The following is a 20,032-nucleotide window of genomic DNA, read 5'->3' as shown; positions in this document are numbered from 1 at the left end:
ACCTCATGATCACGCTGACTAATATTTAAACATGCACAAATCTCACTCCTGAGACAAACCACCAAACAAAACCTAAATACAATGTGTTGCTGCTACCTTTGGATGCCTGAAATCTAAGGTCACTCATTCAGCCAGTAACATGATACAATCATTTGAAGAATCTGAAAATGATGCACAACTCAGTGGAGGGCTTTTCTTTCTTTTTCAGTTATGTACAGGAATTTTATCAATGCACAATCATTTCTACTTGCTCATTTCTCTCAGTCACATTCAGTCTTCCACTCTAGTCTATCATGTGTGCTGATAGAAGACTCGACCTAAGAACAGAGCTTGTTTTGCAATCTGCCAAACACTGTTCTCCGAACAAGTTAAAACCAAAGTTACCTGTTGTCTAACCTTTTGGTAGCATGTTAGCTTACAAAGAAGTCATTTTTACTTCAATATTATCTTGCAATGCTCTCACTTAACCAGGTCACGCTGCCTTTGAGACAGGCTCCCTCCACAAATTAATGTTAATGATGGAAATGGTGTGCAGTTATATCACATCCTATTTTCATTTGGAGGCTTCTTGGATTTCAGCGTTTTGCACCTCATCTGATAACTGATGACACAAAGTGACTCCTATTCTTCTACTGGTCTCAACTAACATCTAGGAAAAGAAACAGCTGATTGGTGCAAGTGTGCTGCTAAAATCGTGAAAAAGAAGTGACTTAATTTTTCCGTTTGTATGGTAACAAATAATATCAAGACAAATCTGTAACCCATTCAATAATGAGTGTTTGCATCATCAGGATCAAGCAGTCCTCTTGATGAACACCCCATCCACCACAGATGCAGAGTTGACAGCAGTGTGTACCATCCACATGATGCACTGCAGTAACTCCCAAGCCTCCTACGACAGCACCTTACAAACCCTTTAATGTCTAACACCTGGAAGAATGAGGCAAATGTCTGGTAACATCAACACCTGCACATTTCCCTCCAAATCATCACCCTTCACTGTTGTGGGTCAAAAGTCACCAGAGGCACAGTGGCTGAGTGGTTAGCACTGCTGCCTCACAGTGCCAGGGACCTGAGTTCGATTCCAGCCTCGGGGCTGTGTGGAGTTTGCACATTCTCCCGTTTCTGCATGGGTTTCCTCTGGGTTCTCCAGTTTCTTCCCACAGTCTAAAGATGTGCAGGTTAGGTGAATTGGCCATGCTAAATTGCATTAGACGAGTAAAGGTTAGGGGAATGAGTCTGGGTGGGTTACTCTTCGGAGGGTTGGTGTGGACTTGTTGGGCCAAAGAGCCTGTTTGCATACTGTAGGGAATCTAATCTGAAAAAGATCCTGGAACACCACCCACACAACACTATCGCCATACCCCAACAACCCAAGGAGTACAGCCATTCAAGAATGCAGCTCATCATCATCTTCTCGGAGACAATTAGCGAAGAGCATCCAGCAAGCAACACACAAACATCTTGTGAACCAGTATACATTTAACATCTAATCTCTTCTTTCCCATTACTGTATCATGCAACAGGAAGAAAGCAGAACAGGGAACTGATAGAAGTGGAACTCACCATCATTTTTATTCAGGCAATGACAATGGAAAAAAATATATTAGTACATGGAATTAAAATTTTATAATCTGTTTTTTTTGTAGTTACAACTTTAAAAATCTTCATTGAACCATAACATATAAAAAGACAAATATATCTGTGTATAAAAACTATGCAGGTGAAGGGTCTTCCCCAAGTGAAAAGCAGCTTAACATGGCCAAGGCAAATTGTTGGAGGAATAACGGAGGAACATCAGAGCTGGTGCAAGTTACTCAGACAAGTCACAAGGGAAAACAACACACTAAAAGGAATTGTACTTGAATCACCATAAGCTCATTTCCACTGGCACAACCACAATATCAGAAAGTTATTAATGCAGGCAGAACAAAAGTTCAAGAAAATCTCTCACTGAATTGCAGACTTCAACCTGCGGGGGGTGATTCTACAGTCAATATGCAGCTGTATGACATTTTATGCCATTGTTGTAAAAGACAGGATAGGGAGTTAAAAAGACAAGACTCCAGAAAAAGAATTTAAATATATGCACTTTTTATCAGCCAGTGTCAGGGTGATGACATTCTCTAATTAGCAGTAAACAAATATTGTTCAGCGTACAGAGAGTTTTGTGCGTTCAAAATCCTGTTACACTATTGAGAGGACAGCACCTGCTGGAACCGTGAATGTGTTGTGTGATCTCGTGTGAGGAAGTGTTGCTTGCTTTACAGAAGCCATTTGCAAGAAGGGTCAGTGTGCAACACTGGTGTGTGCCAACATCTCAAAACCTCAAACCCAGGTTTGCAAAACCCCTGAGCATCAAAATGGTGAGCATCCTGAGAGGAAAAAAATGATTCTTCACTTCGACTCTGAAATTAAATACTTCTGGGTACACCGGTGTCCCATCTACAAGAACACTGTCCCACTTCATATCTACACAAAAGACAATGCACAATCTCGATCAGAATTTGTTTCACCAGTGGCCTGACACTTCCTGGTTTCATACCCAAACTGTTGAGTTCAAGACCCTGGTTTGCTTTAATTTGGGTCCTCAAGGCTGACAGGCCTGGAGAAGATAAGCTTGGATCTAATCTGAGGATAAAGTTTTGCCACAGTCCTTTACTAGTTCTCGTGTAGCTCTGGTAATGCTGACGTGAATGGGAGACCCAAATCCACACTGGTCTCCTCAGATTTCCCATTGAGTCTGCATGCCCACACAGAATTTCAATACTTGTTCAAGATGATTTTCAAGATAAAATCACTACTGCTTTGAAGAAAAAAAATACATTATTGGCATTGAGAGCACTGATTAATGAGTACCTAATTTTACATGGGAAGCCAGTGCATTGTCCAAATATGGCAATGATTGGGGTGGAAGACACAAGCAACTCACTACTTCTATTCAACCCAACATTTGAGAGATTAGGCTGTAGGGAAGAACTCAAACAAAAAACATGGTACTGACTGTCAAAGCTCTCATTTCAGAAAAGTGAACCTTGAGAGCTGTGACATTGAAACATTCCACTGAAGAAGGTCATCTCTCTCAGTCTGGGTTAACCATCAGTTGAAGCAAACTGCAGGAAGCATAACTGAAGATAAAAGGCTGGCACCATAATTACACGTAGTAACTGGATGGCACCTTTAAGCATTCTATATTTAGTTGAAGTTTTAAATACCGCTGGGTGACAAAGATGAGGATGATGTGTCCGCAAAGCAAATTACATGTCAGAAAATGGGCGCCGCCAACTGTGGGAATGTTTTGGCAACTTCTTGTATTTGTGCAGTAAACAGTGCATGAAGACTGATCCACATGTGCTGTGCAGACTACTGGGTGTTGCCACTTCAGGGCGAGATGCATTAGAGTTGGATATTATTTCTAAGTAAGGCAGCGTGCTGTTAGGAACAAAGGTCTGCAGGAAGCTTTATCGTGCAATGTCCATTTTTGGGTTTGCAGCCTTTATTCAGTTTTCCCTAGCTTGGCAATCAGCTCGTCACAAATCTTGGTCAGTTCCTCAATCTCTTGGTTCTGCAAAAGAAGAAACAGATGATTTTTTTTTGGCAACCTGTTCGAAACCAGATAAGCTGTTCACACTTTTAGGTTTGTACCTCACCATTTCCATTTGGAAGTGGGTAAACTGTCCTGCTGGATTGACACAAAGTCACGCGCCTGGACATTTCCTGTCTCAATCGTGTTCCCAATGATTAACCAGTGAGTGCAGAGAGCACTATAAATGGTCTCATCACTTGTGAATATTGCAGAGCAAAACTTCACAATGTTGGCTTTGATTCCAGCTACAACCCATGTGAACATGCAGCCTGGAATTGTTCCGTTGGTTCCTATCAAGTAAGATGCCAGAAATTTATCCACACCCAAAAAACAGACAAAAGATCAGCAAAAGGAGTGCTTCATGAAGAAATTAAATCAGGGTCTTTCTGCTCTCCCTAAAATTTCACTATAACATATGCTCATTACAGCTGACAGCATAGTCAGTAAGACTCAGAGGACACTAGTGTCCCTTCCTTTGGACCCCTACACACTCACATCATGCCTAGGTAGAGGCTGGGATACTCATGCTTCCCACCTATTCAACAAGACAGTGCTTACCAATTTTTTCCAAAAACTGAATCAAGGTTTGAAAGTTTTATGACCCCTTTAGTGAAGAGGGTGCGGAGGGGTTGGGAGGGAGATCTGAGAGTGTGGGAACATGTCTATTTGAGCTGTAGCACAGTTATTCTGACACTGCCAGAGATCCACAGTAGACACTACTTCCTCATAGCTTGCAACCTCAAAATTCCAGCTCATGTCCCCAGTTTGGTGTCCTGAACCCCACTCTGGGAAGGCTTGCTGTACAATTGTGCTTTGGTGCTGTAACCTCCAAACCATCATTTGCTTTACCTTCTGCTGAATTGTCCTTTCCATGGAATCCACTTTCATTTGTTCCTTTCGCAAGCTGGCTTGCAGGGCTGCTCCCTCTGCATTGGCCTTAGCACGCACTTGGGCGATCTCCTCATTGGCCCTGCAAATTGGTCAGGACAGTGAGTGAGCGGACTGGGCTGCAAAACAGCACTGGAACATACAAGACCTCACAATAACAAACTCATGATGACAGATTTTTAATTCCTTTGTACTGGCCTTTCACAAACACAGGTCTGTGTCATTGTTTTAAGAGGTTCCACAGCTGGCACTGAGCTTCACCAGAACTGCAACTTAGAAGTAACTGATACCAATGCCTTTCGTTGTCCTTGCCTATAGTACAGTGGAGATAGCTAAACAATAAAGAACCAAGGAGTACACAGCCTGTGGGAAAGGGACAACATATTCACCTGCAATGGTTCTCTCTCATGGGACTGCCCGCATAGCCACAGTGGAACAACTGCAACTTACCCCAGTCCACCAAGTGAGAATGGAGAGAAGATATTGCAATAATGTCATGTTTGATGGCCAGATTGCACTAGTAGTGTTGTGCTGACCCAGTCCTGAATGCCGTGGAGTCCCAAAAACACAGGAATGCTGACCGGTCCTGGACAGGACATGAGGCAACAGTAAAATGTGTAACCTAACTGCATGGGAAGCACCTAACCACATTTTTGGAAATGAATAGAGTTTCTGAAAATGAATAACATTAATTGGTTTGAGGGAACCACTCTCATACTGACCTCAACACCAGCACACTCTGTTCTGTTGTATCACTTCCAAGTTTAGTAGTTCTAAACGTTTGATTTTAATTTATGAAGTAATGGAAAGCAAGCTGAATAAATATTACTTTAAAATAACTCCAGTTGAAACAGCGTTACATTAGTGGCTGCGAAGCTGCCCCTATTGCATTTGAGTTCTCGTCATGATTGTATTTGCGAGTCACAAATTAGCAATTAACACCAAGAATATCAGAGTTTCTGAAGTTGAGTATTTACAAAATTTTTTGGAGGCAGGTTTTGGGAAGATGCCATTTCAAGCCTGACTGAAGTGATTTGGCACAAACAAATTGTGTTCCACGGGCCATTCCACAAGACCATGATAATTGCTAGTTTCTAATTTACTCCCTACATGTGGAATAAGGAAATAAAATAACTTGTTGCTCAGCAACAAGTTCCACATGAAATGAAACAGAAATGGTGAGAAATACATTGAACTGTGAAACTACCTTGTGGTACAATACTTGTGTTATGGTGGGGAATGGGGTGAAATCCCTTGTGGAATCTTTATACAAGGGAGATGTGCTTCAGATGCACGAGGGTTGAGAGTGCCTGCTCTACAGATTCAAAGATCCTCTTTAGGTTGGAGCTTCCCAGACTAAGAGTGCCTTTGGGGCTTAGGAGAAGAATGTGTTGGGAATAATGTGTTGGCCTGTTAATTCCCATCCTTCAGTACTTTAGGAAGATAAGTTCAGTATCAGTCAAAGGGTTGGATACTGAACTGAGGGCAAGAGATTTTGCCACTTTGGAATAATGTGATCAGGTTCACATTCTTGTTTTCTAAATCAATGACCATCATGATTTCAAACTCCAACATTTTGAGTGAAGTAATTTGTTCCAGAATGGAGCACAAAATGGGGATGTCACACACTTCAGAACCCGAGGCCCAAGTCACACAGATATTATGGAGTTATTTCAATTTGAAAGTAAATTTTTCAGAAGCTGGTATCCTATTACCAAATCACACAGGAGCTGTACTTGACCACAGTGCAGCTTTGTATAGACTCAACTCTCAGAGTGTCAATATCTCCACTGAGAATTTCACAAGATATTTCTCTTGTACCTTGGTGACCAGAGGACAGAAAAAAACTTCCATTTCAAACTGAAATGTGGCTGGGTTGGATTCACTTGTCAATGTTAGAAATGCAAGGAGTTATCTCCTCGACTCATCTGCACTGTTTCCATGCCTCAATGACTCTTCATACTCAGTAACTTCAAGCAGATGCTCAACTCCTTGGTGTTTTCTCTCTCTCTCCGAACTGGACTCAAAACATTGACTGTCTACAGATGCAACCAGACCTGCTGAGTTGCTCCAGCACTCTCGGTTTTTAGTTATGTTGGATAGCTCTGCTGCCCAAATCCTATCCCACACTCAGTACTAATCAGCCAGCCCACACATCCTGTTCCAATTATCCAAACACAGCTGGACTCAGGATTGACCATCCTTTTACCCTTTCATTTTGGCCCCTCCTTTAGCTGTCCAGGCTCCATGCTTTGTAACTCATCCTCTCCATCTCTTTTCGATCCTTTCTTTAACTCCATTTCTGTGACTAAGCTTACAAATGCACCTCCTGTCTTTCTTTGGTTCTCATATTTGTTTTGTTTAAACGGTGCCTTTGTGTGACACTTTGGGCATGCTTCTCGAAGTTGTATCTCCAAGTACTGCTCAGCCAGGCTTGCAAGTTAACATGATTTACGGCAGCCTGGTGGCTCAGTAGTTAGCACTGCTGCCTCACAGCACCAGGGACCCAGGTATGATTCCAACCTCGGGCTACTGGCTGTGTGGAGTTTGCACATTCTCTCCGTGCACGTGTGGGTTTCCTCTGGGTGCTCCAGTTTCCTCCCACAATCTAAAGATGCACAGGTTAGGTGAATTGCCATTGTATTCAGGGTGTGTAGGTGCATTAGTTAGGGGTAAATATAAGATAATAAGGTAGGCATCTGGGTGGATTACTCTTCGAAGGGTCATTGTGGACTTGTTACGCTGAAGGACCGGTTTCCATAATCTATAATTATTTCAACCTTGATGACAAGGATCTCATGTAATTGTGTACCCTTCAGCGATGCGTCAGACTTACTTGTCAAGTTTTTCTTCAGCATGGAGTTTAAGAGCTTGGTATCTTTGCTCCTCTTGTTTGACTCTAGCCAAGTAATCTTGGGCACATTTCTTCAATACTTCTTCATTCTTTCAGACACAAGACAGAAAAGAAGTTAGTTTTTATGCAACAGGTCATAAGAGTGTATTTTTTTCTCTAACATCCCCACTGGCAGTTTTTTAAAAATCATTTTAGCTCGTGACTGAAGAAACACAAAAGCGATGTGCACCTTTTTGAATCCCTCTAGTACACTCTTCATGTTCTCGTATCTCCTGAAAAGATCTGATAAGGACCTCTCCACTGAATTAAGATCTGCCAAAGCCTGGTCCTTTTCTGTAATCAGCTGCTGAATGGATGTCTGAGAAACCATTTTGTTCTTTTGTTCATCTTCTGTGAGAATAAGAACAGTTGAATAGTCATAGGGAAGACTCTAATTTATATGTACTGGAGTTAAAAACTTGGAGTAGAAGTCTAACTTGGATGGTGGCGCAAAATGGGCTGTATCTGATCAGCATCTGATATTTAGTTAGACTGTAAGCATCAAATTTTCAGGCATGGAACAGTCAGCCATTCTAACAAGCACCAATGTAGCACCACGACTGCAGACAAATTTCTGGACCATGATACTGACAGGTATTCCTCTGCCCATTGAAATATAGATTTGGAAATGTAAGAACAGGTCTATGGTATGTTCAATGGATCAACAGTTTCTGCTTGTAAACCAAAAACTGAAGATGGTGAAGCCAAGAAGCTGACATACACTTCTGAAGTGCAAACATATTTCTCACTGTAGATTGCCAGTAAAACCACAAATCTCCAGCAGGAAAAGTGTTTCTATTGATCAACCAAGAATTTGGAAGGCAGTGAGGATTGCATTGAAACCTGGAGAATTAAGTTTGAAGCTTTTATCAAGAAAGGAGAAATATGTCCTGACCTATTGGTCAGTGATGATACTTCCCCAGGAAACTGAAAGGAGCTCAGTTCTTAAACACACTCTTAAACCACAAAAAGAAACCATCACAAAAGCACTCCTCATTCCCTTCCAGCTCCACTCCGTGCTCAAAGAGGAACTTGAGCAGAAGGACATGATTTAATTGGCTATCAACCAAGGTGCGAGAGTGTGTCATTGTATTATCAGCAAAGGTACAAAATGGCATTGATTCCTTCCTATGAAGGCAGAATAATTTCAGTACTACTCTACTCTTTTCTTTGCAGAAATCTTAAAATGGATGGAGTTAATTAAAGTCATTTAATAGTGGTCTAATTCAATCAAACTAAGAAGCGGAAGACATACCAATCATCTGTGCAATGGTTTTTTCATACTCTGCAACAATCCTTCTGTAAGAAAATGGAACAAAGAATTAGTTGATTGATTTTCTAATTGGAAAGTACCTTTTAAAGCACTGATCTCAAAAGTCTGTCAATATTTCTTTTGATACTTGAGGCCAAATGTAATGTAAGTGTGCTTTAATTGCACGTTGGCCTTTTCTGAGTGATGAACGCTGCTTGAAAGTTTAACAGTTAGTTGAGATTTGTGATCAAAAGCAAGGGCTTTAGGAGGGAACAATTCTCAATTTTGTTCTTTTTTTCTGTCCGATGTATTTCACCCATGAAAGAAATAAGTGAATCAAGACAAGAAAGCTTTTGTTTTAAAAAACAATGGTCGCACCTTGTCACAATCAAGTGATTCAAAATATTTCTTGAGATGAATTATCTTAATAAGCCTTAAAGCCATTCAAGTAGTAACAATTCTGAAGGAAATGATGATTCTTGTTCAAAACTATCTTCACAATTTCAAAAAAAATCATTAGGCTCCGTAAAACTAAGTTGGTCCAAACCAAGAGCTTAAAGGTGGCTAAGTCCCCAGAGCCCTGTGGTATCTACCTTAGGATATTGACAGAGGCAAGAGAGGAGATTGCTGGGCCTTGACCAAGATCTTTGTATCCTTGCCAGCCACTGGAGAGGTCCCGGAGGACTGACAAGGAGCTAATGTTGTTCCTCTGTTCATGAAGGGAAATAGGGATAATCCAGGAAGCTGTAGACTGATGTGTCTCACATCATTGGTTGGGAAACTATAGAAGGAAATTCTTTGGAACAGGATTTACACACATTTGGAAAAGCATTGCCTAATTAAAGACTTTCAACATGGCTTTGTGTAGGGCAGTTCATGTCTTACGAACTTGATTGAATTTCTCAAGACGGTGACAAAGATGATGAGGGTAGAGCAGTGGATGTTGTTTACAGTGATTTTAGGAAGACTTTCGACACTATCACTCATGGTAGGCTCATCCAGAAGATTAAGATGCATGCAATGTACAGTGACTTGGCTGTATGGATTCAGAATGGACTTGCCCACAGAGACAGAGAGTAACGATGGAAGGGTGTTTTTCAGGTTGGAAGGGCTGGGACTCGGTGTTCAATAGGGATCCGTACTGGGACCTCTGTTGTTTGTGATATATATAAATGATTTGGATGGGTTAGTAAGTTTACAGACGATACAAAGATCAGTGGACTTGTCGAGAGTGTAGGATATTATCAAAGGATACAGCAGGATACAGATCAATTGCAGACATGATTGGAGAAATGATAGAGTAAGCGTGCGGTGCTGCACTTTGGAAGATCAAATGTTAATGGCAGTATCCTGAAGAGCACTGATACACAGAGGGATCTTGGGGTTCAAGTCCAGAGCTCCCTGAAAGTGGCCATGCAAGTAGGTAGGGTGGTAAAGGCGGCATATGGCCTGCTTGCCTTTATTGGTCGGGGAATGGAGTACTAGAGTCAGAATGTCGTGTTGTAGCTTGGTAATACTTTGGTGAGGCCACACTTAAAGGACTGCATTCAATTCTAGTTGCCACTTTCCAGGATGGATGTGGAGACTTTGGAGAGAATACAGAAGATGTATACCAGGATGGTCCCTGGATTAGAGGGTTTGAGCCATAAGGAAAGGTTAGAAAAACTCAGGTTGTTTTCCCTTGAGCAGCAGATGCTGAGGGGAGACTTGGTAGAAGTCTATAAAATTATGAGTTGCATGGATAAGGTTGATGGTCAGAATATTTTCCCGGAGTTGAAATGTCTAATGCTAGGGGCATGCATTTAAGATGAGAGGGAGAAAGTTCAAAGGAGATGTGAGGGGCAATCTTTTTACATAGAGAGTGGTAAGATTCTGAAATGCACAGCCCAGGAGTGGCGGCGGAGATTGATAAGGTAAGGGCATTTAAGGGACTTTTAGATAAATACATGAATACGTGAGGAATGGTGGGATATGGACCAAGGGCAGGCAGAAGGGATTCATTTCATTTGACATCATGTTCAGCACAACATTGTGGGCCGAATGGCCCATTCCTGTGTGGTACTGTTCTATGTTCTAAATACAATAGTTGTCCAAAGTATTTCACAATGTCTCAGTTCTGGGCTTATTGTTTTTCTTGTATCTGCAACATATTTGGAATGCCATAAGATAAACAAAAGATTGGAAAGGCAAGATCTTCCCAGCATACTTTCTGTGGTGTATTGCCTAATATGGTGCACTGTCAGGTTAAGAGTCCAAACTTATGACATGATGATATCATCGGACATTTTGGAGTGGGAGCAGTCTTTCTCACAGATTACCAAATGGTGAGGAGAAGCCAATAGTTTTTGCATCAAGACGTGAAACATAGCAGAAATGAACTAGGCACAGATAAAGAAAAAAGCTCCAGGAAGCATTATTGGCATGAGATGATCCCACCAATAACTACAGTTTGGAGTTTACCCTGCTATAATAGAGCACAGAGCAGTGACCACAATATTTGGGCCTCGTAGAGGATACCTTTGCTAGCAATGAACCGTCTGTAGAAGTGGGTGTTGCTGCTATAAGTTCACACTTAGACAATGCCGTCTTGTGTGGGATTGATGATGCACTGTCTAGATTACCATTGCCAAATGAGTCAACTACAAACAGTCCTGGTGTAGGTATTTTCTACTTCAAACAAGTAGAAAACATTCTAGGAATGGCAGGATAACTAAAGTCGTCCATTGGAAATCATCCGCTGCTATCCCACAAGGTGGACATGGGACTTCATGACAAGATCACAGGATCTACCCAAGACTGAAGCCACTTGTCACTTGGAAACGAGAACTAGCCACACAAGCTGGATGTCTCCTGTGAGAAATGAGGGCTATCATTCCAGCACAGCTAAGGAAATGTGGTGTTAAATCAACTACACACTGAGGCATCATCAGAATGAAGGAGATCGTCAGAAGCTGTATCTGGTAGCCAGGACATTTGATTTGCAGAAACTACCCATGACACAAGATACTGACGATCGGAAACAATAGAATCTGGTTTCGTACTAAGTAGTAATGATAAGCAATAAGCAGACACAGTCCCACACTACAACTGGAAATCAAACGTGACTCCCCTTTCTCATGTGTCATTCATGGAAAGCAAATGTTGCTGCAATTGCTCTCAACAAGATGGTGGTGTGAGTTGTGTTTTAGAATGTCTATAAAACTAGGCCATTTCAGAAGGCAGTTCACAATCAGTCATCCAGCTGTGTGTCTGCAGTCACAGTGAACTCAGATTGAATAAGGATTGCAGATTGCTATCCTTAAAGGACAGTGGGAAAGCAGACCAGTGTTTACACTAATTCAGTCAATAGGAGTTCACCACTGCTGATACTAACTTTTCAATTATGAACAAATGCCATCTGTGTCTGGCAAAAGCTTTAGGATCCTAGAACAACATTGTGGTGATATCACGGAGCTGCTCATGTTCTCTGATTTTGCCAAAGATTGTCACCGAGGTAGACAAACAGGAGGCTGGAAGGACACAGCAAGCCAGGCAGCATCACGAAGGGGAGAAGTCAACATTTCCACTCCCTGATGCTGCCGGGTTTGCTGTGTTGTTCCAGCCTCCTGTTTGTCTACCTTGGTTCCAGCATCTGCAGTTTTCTTTGTCTCGAACCAAGATTGTCACTAGTCACTCCCAGCATTCATTCATTTGATACAATGTTTAGGGTTCTGACAGATTGAGGATTTTGGTCAATGTATAATTTACATTGAGCCAGATCTGTTGAATCAAGATGAACATATCCACCTTACAGTTACCAGGTACAATGAAGGTTTTTCCATGCTCCTATATCCATGTTAACTGATGCAGACAGATCATACAACTTCTGATTCAACCTAGGGGGGACACGACCCACAGAAGTCAGAATCAAATGTGACACTCTAAAAATAACTGAAAACTTGCCCACCCTGCCTCTCTTTCAAACGGAGCGCTTTTTATTTAGAATTAAGTTCACTGAGAAAAAGTACCCAAACCACAAGACACTGAAGACAACTGTGCATCTCAACTGTTGAAAAGAAAACAAAGTCAAATAAATTTTCATTTTATAATGGAATGAACCATGTGTTGTTCAACTTTTGGTGTTTTACCTCATTTCAATGACTTCTTGTCGACTGTCTTCATATTTTTGTTTCCATTCATTTGCCTCTAGTTCCTTAGCTGCAATCTGTAAAAAAGAAATAGTGTGTCATGCATATCTATTCCAGATTACTTGGTGATTGAGCATAGTGACACAGAAAGCAGCTTAACAACAGCAATTCCCAATGTCCCTCAGTTCCTGATCTTCATTGAACCATCTCAGAAATAAGTCAAGCCCAAGCCTTCTACCACCTTTCACCATCTGCTCCCTCTAGATTCCCTACCTCACTGCACCTTCGAAATGAGAAGGCATTCCCATCTTGATGCACAGTTCCAAAAGACTGCAGACATCGGAGATCCAAAACAAAAACAGAGTGCTGGAGAAATTAAACAGGTCTGGCAGCATCTCTAAAGAAGAGAAACAGAGCTCACATTTAGAGTCTGATGTGATCCTTCTTTGGAACTGAGTGTGCGTGGAAAAGCAGTGGATTTTCTACTTGTCACAAGAGGAAAGATGAAAGGGTGAGACAGATTAGATATCAAAGACGATCCACAACAAAAGGAAAGGGAACACTTTGGCCAAGAGAAGGGACAAAGCATAGATCCAAGGAGGTATTCGCAGCATAATGAAGGTCAGCTCTGACTGACAGAAAGAAAAGAACACAAAACATGGAAACCAGCGACAGAAAGTGGGAGACAGAAATAGTCAAAATTGAGGACAGTGTTCACAGTTTGAAGTTATAAAGTCATATAGCATGGAAACAGAGTGTTCAGTCCAACCAATCCACGGCGACCATGATCCCAAACTAAACTAGATACACCTGCCCACACTTGGTCCATATCCCTCCAAACATTGCTAATTAATGTCGTTATCTAAATGTATTTTAAATGTTGCAACTGTACCTTAATCCACCAGTTCTTTTGGTAGCTCATTTCACACACACAAATCACTGTGCAAAAAAAATTGCCTCTCGTGTCTTTTTCCTCTCACCTTAAAAAATGTGTCCCCACTCTTGAAATCCCCCATCTCATTCATCTTATCTACACCCCGGAGCATTTTATAAATCTCTATAATGTCATCCCTTAGCCTCCTACACTGCAGTGAAAAAAGACCCAGCCTATTCAGGCTCTCCATGTCACTCAAACCCTCTATTCCCAGCAACATCCGGGTAAATCTTTTCTGAACACACTCTTCAGCTTAATAATATCCGTCCGATAACAGGGCAATCAGAATTGGTTAAATTCTGTGTTGAGTCCTGAAGAGAGAAAGCGTCTCAGTAGAAAATGTGGTTCTCTTCCTCCAGTTTGTGTTAGTTTCATAGGCCGAGGACTCTAACGCACAAACAGATCAGAATTCAGGGTTTCCAATGGCTTGTGTACCAGACTGCCCTCCCCTGTGTGGAAATGGACAGGAATGGAGTTACCAGGAGAGGGCAGCTGAGGGACAGAGAAAATTCAAACCTGGACCCTAAACCTTGGTGAGAAAAAAGGCAGATCACAGAAGACAACTGGATAACATGCCAGATTGTCTGTTCCTGCTTTTGGCATCTCTACAAATGTGACAGCTTGGATTTAAGTCATTTTCAACAGAGTAAAATGTTGCCATCACGGCACAGGAGCAAACTAAATTTGACACTACAGACTGCTGATAATTCACATGAACAAAATTATAATGCTTTCAGGACCATTCTGAAGGAGAAGACAGGGAGGTGGAGAGCCAGAGGGCCTTGGCAACTGAAGGTCTGTCACTGGGATGTGCAAGAGATTGCAAAGAAAGAACAGAAATATCAGAGCACCTTAAGGCAGGGCACCATCAATTTGACTGCTATCTGAAAACAGGGACAAGACTTTTTATCTGCATTACAAAACAGAGTCAATGAAGGCCTGCAAGCTCAGATGTGACGGGAGAACAGGAGTCAGTGCGAGTCAAGTATGGACAGAGTTTGGGGAAGCTCCAATGAATGGAGCCTATAATGTGTCTGGATCGTCAAAGATTGAGGGAACAAAGGCATGAGTGACTATTTCAGCAGGAGACGAGATCCATTACCCATTTTTCCAAAAACCTCTTTTGGGAATGTGGTCGTCACTGGCTGGGCCAACATTTATTTCTCATCTCGACTTGCGCTGGGAAGGTGGTGATGAATGGCCCCCTTGAACTGCTGCTGTCCATGGGAGTGCAAGGACAAACTATAGTGCTGGTAAGGAGACAGGTTCAGACTTCGACCAAGCAACACTGAACAAATGGCATTCGAGTTCCATGATGGTAGGTGACTGAACACTCAAGACAAACTGATGAAACACCATTTCCACTTACAGCAAGTAACTGGATGGAAATCAGGAACAAGGAATTTGCCCAATTGTTTCATGTCTCTGACCATGGGGATAACTACACTGATTTCAGATCTGCAGGGTTGAACTGAAACTCTGCTGGTTTTTATTTTAAACGCCCAGAATCAAAGCAAGGGAGGATTTTTTTTAACCCCCCCCCAGAAAATTCCCAGATTTAAGTGAAGGGACTGTGTGACTGTTAATATTTCAATGTTCGGTTGGTCTGTGGAGATCAACAACTACTCATTTGAGTCAGAACGTGGTCAGTCTTCAAAAACATCAGATTCCCCTCAAAAGCCCAGATCTGCTGTGAACAATTCTCGAGATTTCCTGTGAAAAAAGTCATTGGCTTCTCGTTGCTGACCAGTCACAAACCCAATGGACACCAATGGTTTATCAATAAAGCCAAAGAAATTAGAGGCATCACCTCTTCTTTGATTAAACTCAGGACAGCAGTCTTGTCTGCCTGGATGTTGTTCAGCTCGTTGCCCACTGACCCTTCCATCTCACTCAGAAGTGCTTTAAACGAGAGGATGCTTTCCATGCTGCACACCCCAGGGGCTGGAATTTGCTGAAGGAGAAAGTAAACACTTGTCACCTCAATGCCCCTCTTCATCAACATCTTATGTTTTGAATAAGACACAACTGAATAAACAGTCAGTCAATTGGTTGGGCTGCTAACTCTCCCAGGATTTGCCTGGAGTCTTCACAAATTGCATCCAGAACTCTGCTGTGAGGAATCCAGGACCAAAGGTGATATTTCTTACAAATTCTTCGTAATGCAATTTATTGAATCCCAACTGTGTGGAAGCATGCCTTTCGGCCCGTCGAGTCCACACTGACTCAAACCAGATCGCTCCCCCCCCACCCCACCTTATCCCTGTAACCCTGCATTTTCCCCATGGCTAACCCACCTAAGCCTGCACATCCCTGAACAGTATGGGCAATTCAGCATGGCCAATCCATCCTAAACTGCACATCCTTGGATTGTGGGAGGAAACTGGAGCACCCAGAGGAAACCGACAGACACGGGGAGAATGTGCAAACTCCACACAGACAGACAGTCACCCGAGGGTGGAATCAAACCCGGGTCCCTGGCACTTTGAGGCAACAGTGCAAATCACCAAACCATGATGCCGCCTTCTTCCATGAGTTGTCACTGGCATTGCTGCTTATCCTAATTGCCCCATTAATGGAATTCTTTTCTTGACCATTTCAGAGAGCAGTTAACAGTCTACCAAAATTGCTGTGGGTCTGGAGTCATGTGCAGGTCAGACTGAATAAGGATGGCAGATTTCCATCCCTAAAAAGGTACTGGACATGGGTATTCTGAATATCAATTATTGAATAAAGTTCAAAAATGATTTATTTTAAAAAATTGGAGCTGGTTAAAGGTTCTTGGCTTGATGGGATCTATCAAATGATGATCTATTTTAGCTCTTCAATGCTAATGGGAGGAGCATAGGTGGAGGGGTGTGTTTTGGAGGCGGAGGTGATGTGAGTAAAGGACAAGGCACATGGCACCTGAATGTAAGATGCTTGCGTGTAAAATAATGATGACTTCAAATATTGCTGGACAACAAAGTATATCAAAATGTTTCCAATCTTGATGTTGCTGAAGGATGACTCACAACTCTCTTGCTTAACTCGATGAAGCCCTGAAAATTTATCTGCATCATGATCAAAACACTTTTCAGAAAATCAAACAAACATACAGACTAGCAACCGAGAAGTGCAACTTTCTGCTGCACGAAAGTATCCTTTCAGTCTTTGTCTGCTGGAAAGAGCAGCCAGACGGCAACACCAAATACAGATCTGTTCTATATGTGCCCTTGGTCTGGATTAAAGCAGTTTCTACACCACCTGGGTAATCTCATTCTGCACAAAGATAATCCAGTGCTCATCTGCCACTCCTCTGCAGGAGCCAAACAACTATTCAAACAAAGTTGGGCAACTTGCATACTTTGACACACTCCCTAACAAAATACATACTCCGAACTATGCTGTTCAATCAGTGTCACACAAGCACATATTTTTATATTGAGTAGGAGAGCAGGTTGCACGGTCGTAAAATATCGGAATTAAAACCTCACGTAGCATTGAAAGTGGGGCAGCACAGTGGCTCAGTGATTAGCACTGCTGCCTCACAGCGCCAGGGTCACATTTGGACAACTGCATGGAGTTGGCACATTCTCCCCATGTCTGTGCATGTTTCCTCCGGGTGCTCCAGTTTCCTCCCATAATCCAAAGATGTGCAGGTTAGGTGGATTGGATTTGCTAAATTGTCCCATACTGTCCAGACATGTGCAGACCAGGGAAATGCAGGGTTACAGGGACAGAGTTGGGGGGTGAGTCTGGGTGGGATGGTCTTTGGAGGTCAGTGTGGACTCATTAGGCCAAATGGCCTGCTTCCACACTGTAGGGATTCAAAGACGATACTGTATGTGGTCTCCTAGCAGGTTTTGACCAGGTTCTTTTCATCTGACTTTAGTCTGAGCCAAAGAATCAATTCTCTTTATTGTGGAATATTACAAGACAGCACAGCACAGGAGATGAGCATGTGTTTCATTTAGATTTTGCTACATATTTCAGGAACCAACAAGAAAACAACACTGTTTTGTCCCATTAAACACTGAGCCCCCTTTTACCCACTGACTGTTTACCCCCTTTTCTGTATTGATCTCATTCAACACTCTATAAGAACTTGTGCCATGGTTTATTTCAGCTGTTGCCTGGCAAATTGGGAGTGCAGTCATCAGGCCCTAAGTGCAAAGAAAAAGGTCAGTTTGTAAGTGGAAATCTCAACCTTTGCACTAATTGTCAATTCATCACCAAGATGTCTACAGGAATAGTGCCAGAAGACTGGAGGATAGCAAATGTTGTTCCCTTGTTTAAGAAGGGGAGTTGGGACACCCTGGTAATTATAGGCCAGTGAGCCTTACTTTGGTTGTGGGTAAGGTGTTGGAAACGTTATAAGAGTTAGGATTTATCATCATCTGGAAAGGAATAATTTGATTAGGGATAGTCAACATGGTTTTGTGAAAGGTAGGTCATACCTAACTAACCTTATTGAGTTCTTCTAGAAGGTGACAAAACAGGTGGATGAAGGTAAAGTGGTTGATGTGGTGTATAAGGACTTCAGTAAGGCATTTGATAAGGTTCCACACGGTATTGCACAAAATACAGAGTTTCGGGATTGAAGGTGATTTAGCTGTTTGGATCAGAAATTGAATCTGAAAGAAAACAGAGGGTGGTGGTTGATGGGAAATGTTCATCCTGGAACTCAGTTACCAGTGGTGTGCTGCAAGGATCTGTTTTGAGGCCACTGCTGTTTGGCATTTTTATAAATGATCTGGATGTGGGCGTAGAAGGACAGATTAGTAAATTTATGGATGACACTAAGGTAGGCAGAGTTGTGGATAATGCCAAAGGATGTTGTGGGTTACACAGGGACATATACAAGATGCTGAGCTGGGCTCAGAAGTGGCAAATGGAGTTTAATGCGCAAAAGTGTGAGGTAGTTCACTTTGGAAGAAATAACAGGAATGCAGGGTACTGGGTTAATGGTAAAATTCTTGGCAGGGTAGATGAACAGAGATCTCGGCATCCAGGTGCATAAATCCCTGAAAGTTGCCACCCAGGTTGATAGGGTTAATAAGAAGGCATATACTCTGTTGGCGTTTATTGGTCGGGGGATTGAGTTTTGGAGTTACAAGGTCATGCTTCAGCTGTACAAGACACTGGTAAGGCCGCACCTGGAGTATTGCATGCAGTTCTGGTCACCGCATTACAGGATGGATGTGGAATCTTTGGAAAGGGTTCAGAGGAGATTTACTAGGATGTTGCCTGATATGGAAAGAAGGTCTTACGAGGAAAGGCTGAGGGAACTGAGGCTGGAGAGAAGAAGGTTGAGAGGTGACTTAATCAAGACGTATAAGATAATCAGAGAGTTAGATAGGGTGGACAGAGAGAGCCTTTTTTCCTCAGATGGTGAAGGATAACACAAGGAGACATAGCTTTAAATTGAGGGGTGATAGATTCAGGACAGAAATCAGGGGTAGTTGCTTTACTCAGAGAGTAGTAGGGATGTGGAACGACCTGCCTGCAACAGTAATAGACCCGCTGACGTTAAGGGCATTTAAATGGGCATTGGCCATACATATGGATAATAATGGAACAGAGTAGGTTAGATGGGCATCAGATTATTTTCACAGGTTGGCACAACATTGAGGGCTGAAGGGCCTGTACTGCGCTGTAAGGTTCTATGTTCAGATTTGGCATTTCAGACCCAGTGCAAAAAAAAAATGCATGGAGCGCATTTTTGATTGCAAATCCGTGGAAGACAGAAGGTATTTTGTTTCTAGTCAATTTGTGCATCAGTCAAGATGACTTGTACAAAACTGGAGAACTTCAAAACTTGTCTCCCAGTTTTCACACTAGGTTTATCCAAGGCAGCATTAATAAAACCCCTTTTGTTGTGCCTGGTGAAACAATTCCAAATTCTGGCCTGTCTTCAGTGAGGTTGACATGAACCCTGATCTGCATTTCCAACAACTATTACAAGCTTCATTTCTTTTGACTCTTCCACTGACTGGTGAGCCAGAGCCCCTTTAAAAATCCATCTGCTGCACAGAATTATAATGAGAAAATAGCCTTTCTACTATCCATTTCAATTAGACTTGGAAGGCTCACTGAAGTGAGTATTGTGTGGGAGCTGTATTCACATGCTCCTCTGGGTTTGCAGTGCCTGAGTTTTAACTGTAGGACTCGGCTGTTGTCCAGACCAAAAGAGTTTCATCATTTTAATCAGGGCTCGATTCTAAGAATCAAGAAAACAAAGCCACAAAATAAAATGCTGCCAATTTATGCAGCTGCAGAGGCCACATATCCCGTAACAATGCTTGGTACCTGCTGAAAACGCCAACAAAACCAAGTCATTGGAGGGAAATGACCTTACTGCCACATTTCA

At 42.2% G+C, this 20,032-nt stretch overlaps 1 protein-coding gene across 7 annotated transcripts in view; it reads right to left on the bottom strand.

Annotated features, from left to right (window-relative positions):
• Nucleotides 1-1,552: 1,552 nt before the first annotated feature.
• Nucleotides 1,553-20,032, bottom strand: part of tacc1 (transforming, acidic coiled-coil containing protein 1) — a 192,005-nt gene continuing 173,525 nt past the window's right edge. For 4 of the 7 annotated variants that reach the window (XM_072554141.1, XM_072554136.1, XM_072554135.1 and 1 more), the window contains 7 exons: nt 15,491-15,634; nt 12,747-12,823; nt 8,623-8,666; nt 7,558-7,718; nt 7,311-7,417; nt 4,436-4,556; nt 1,553-3,565 (listed from right to left, as the gene is read on the bottom strand). In XM_072554141.1, the coding sequence (XP_072410242.1) occupies nt 3,497-3,565; nt 4,436-4,556; nt 7,311-7,417; nt 7,558-7,718; nt 8,623-8,666; nt 12,747-12,823; nt 15,491-15,634 (723 nt within the window). In that variant the 3' untranslated portion in view covers nt 1,553-3,496. The remainder of the gene's footprint in view (nt 3,566-4,435; nt 4,557-7,310; nt 7,418-7,557; nt 7,719-8,622; nt 8,667-12,746; nt 12,824-15,490; nt 15,635-20,032) is intronic. The other 3 variants (XM_072554137.1, XM_072554140.1, XM_072554139.1) reach the window with 3 other exon arrangements.

This window comes from Chiloscyllium punctatum, chromosome 35, assembly GCF_047496795.1.
Source record: "Chiloscyllium punctatum isolate Juve2018m chromosome 35, sChiPun1.3, whole genome shotgun sequence".
In the NCBI taxonomy this organism is placed as follows: domain Eukaryota; kingdom Metazoa; phylum Chordata; class Chondrichthyes; order Orectolobiformes; family Hemiscylliidae; genus Chiloscyllium; species Chiloscyllium punctatum.
This window is presented reverse-complemented; position numbering and strand designations above follow the sequence as displayed.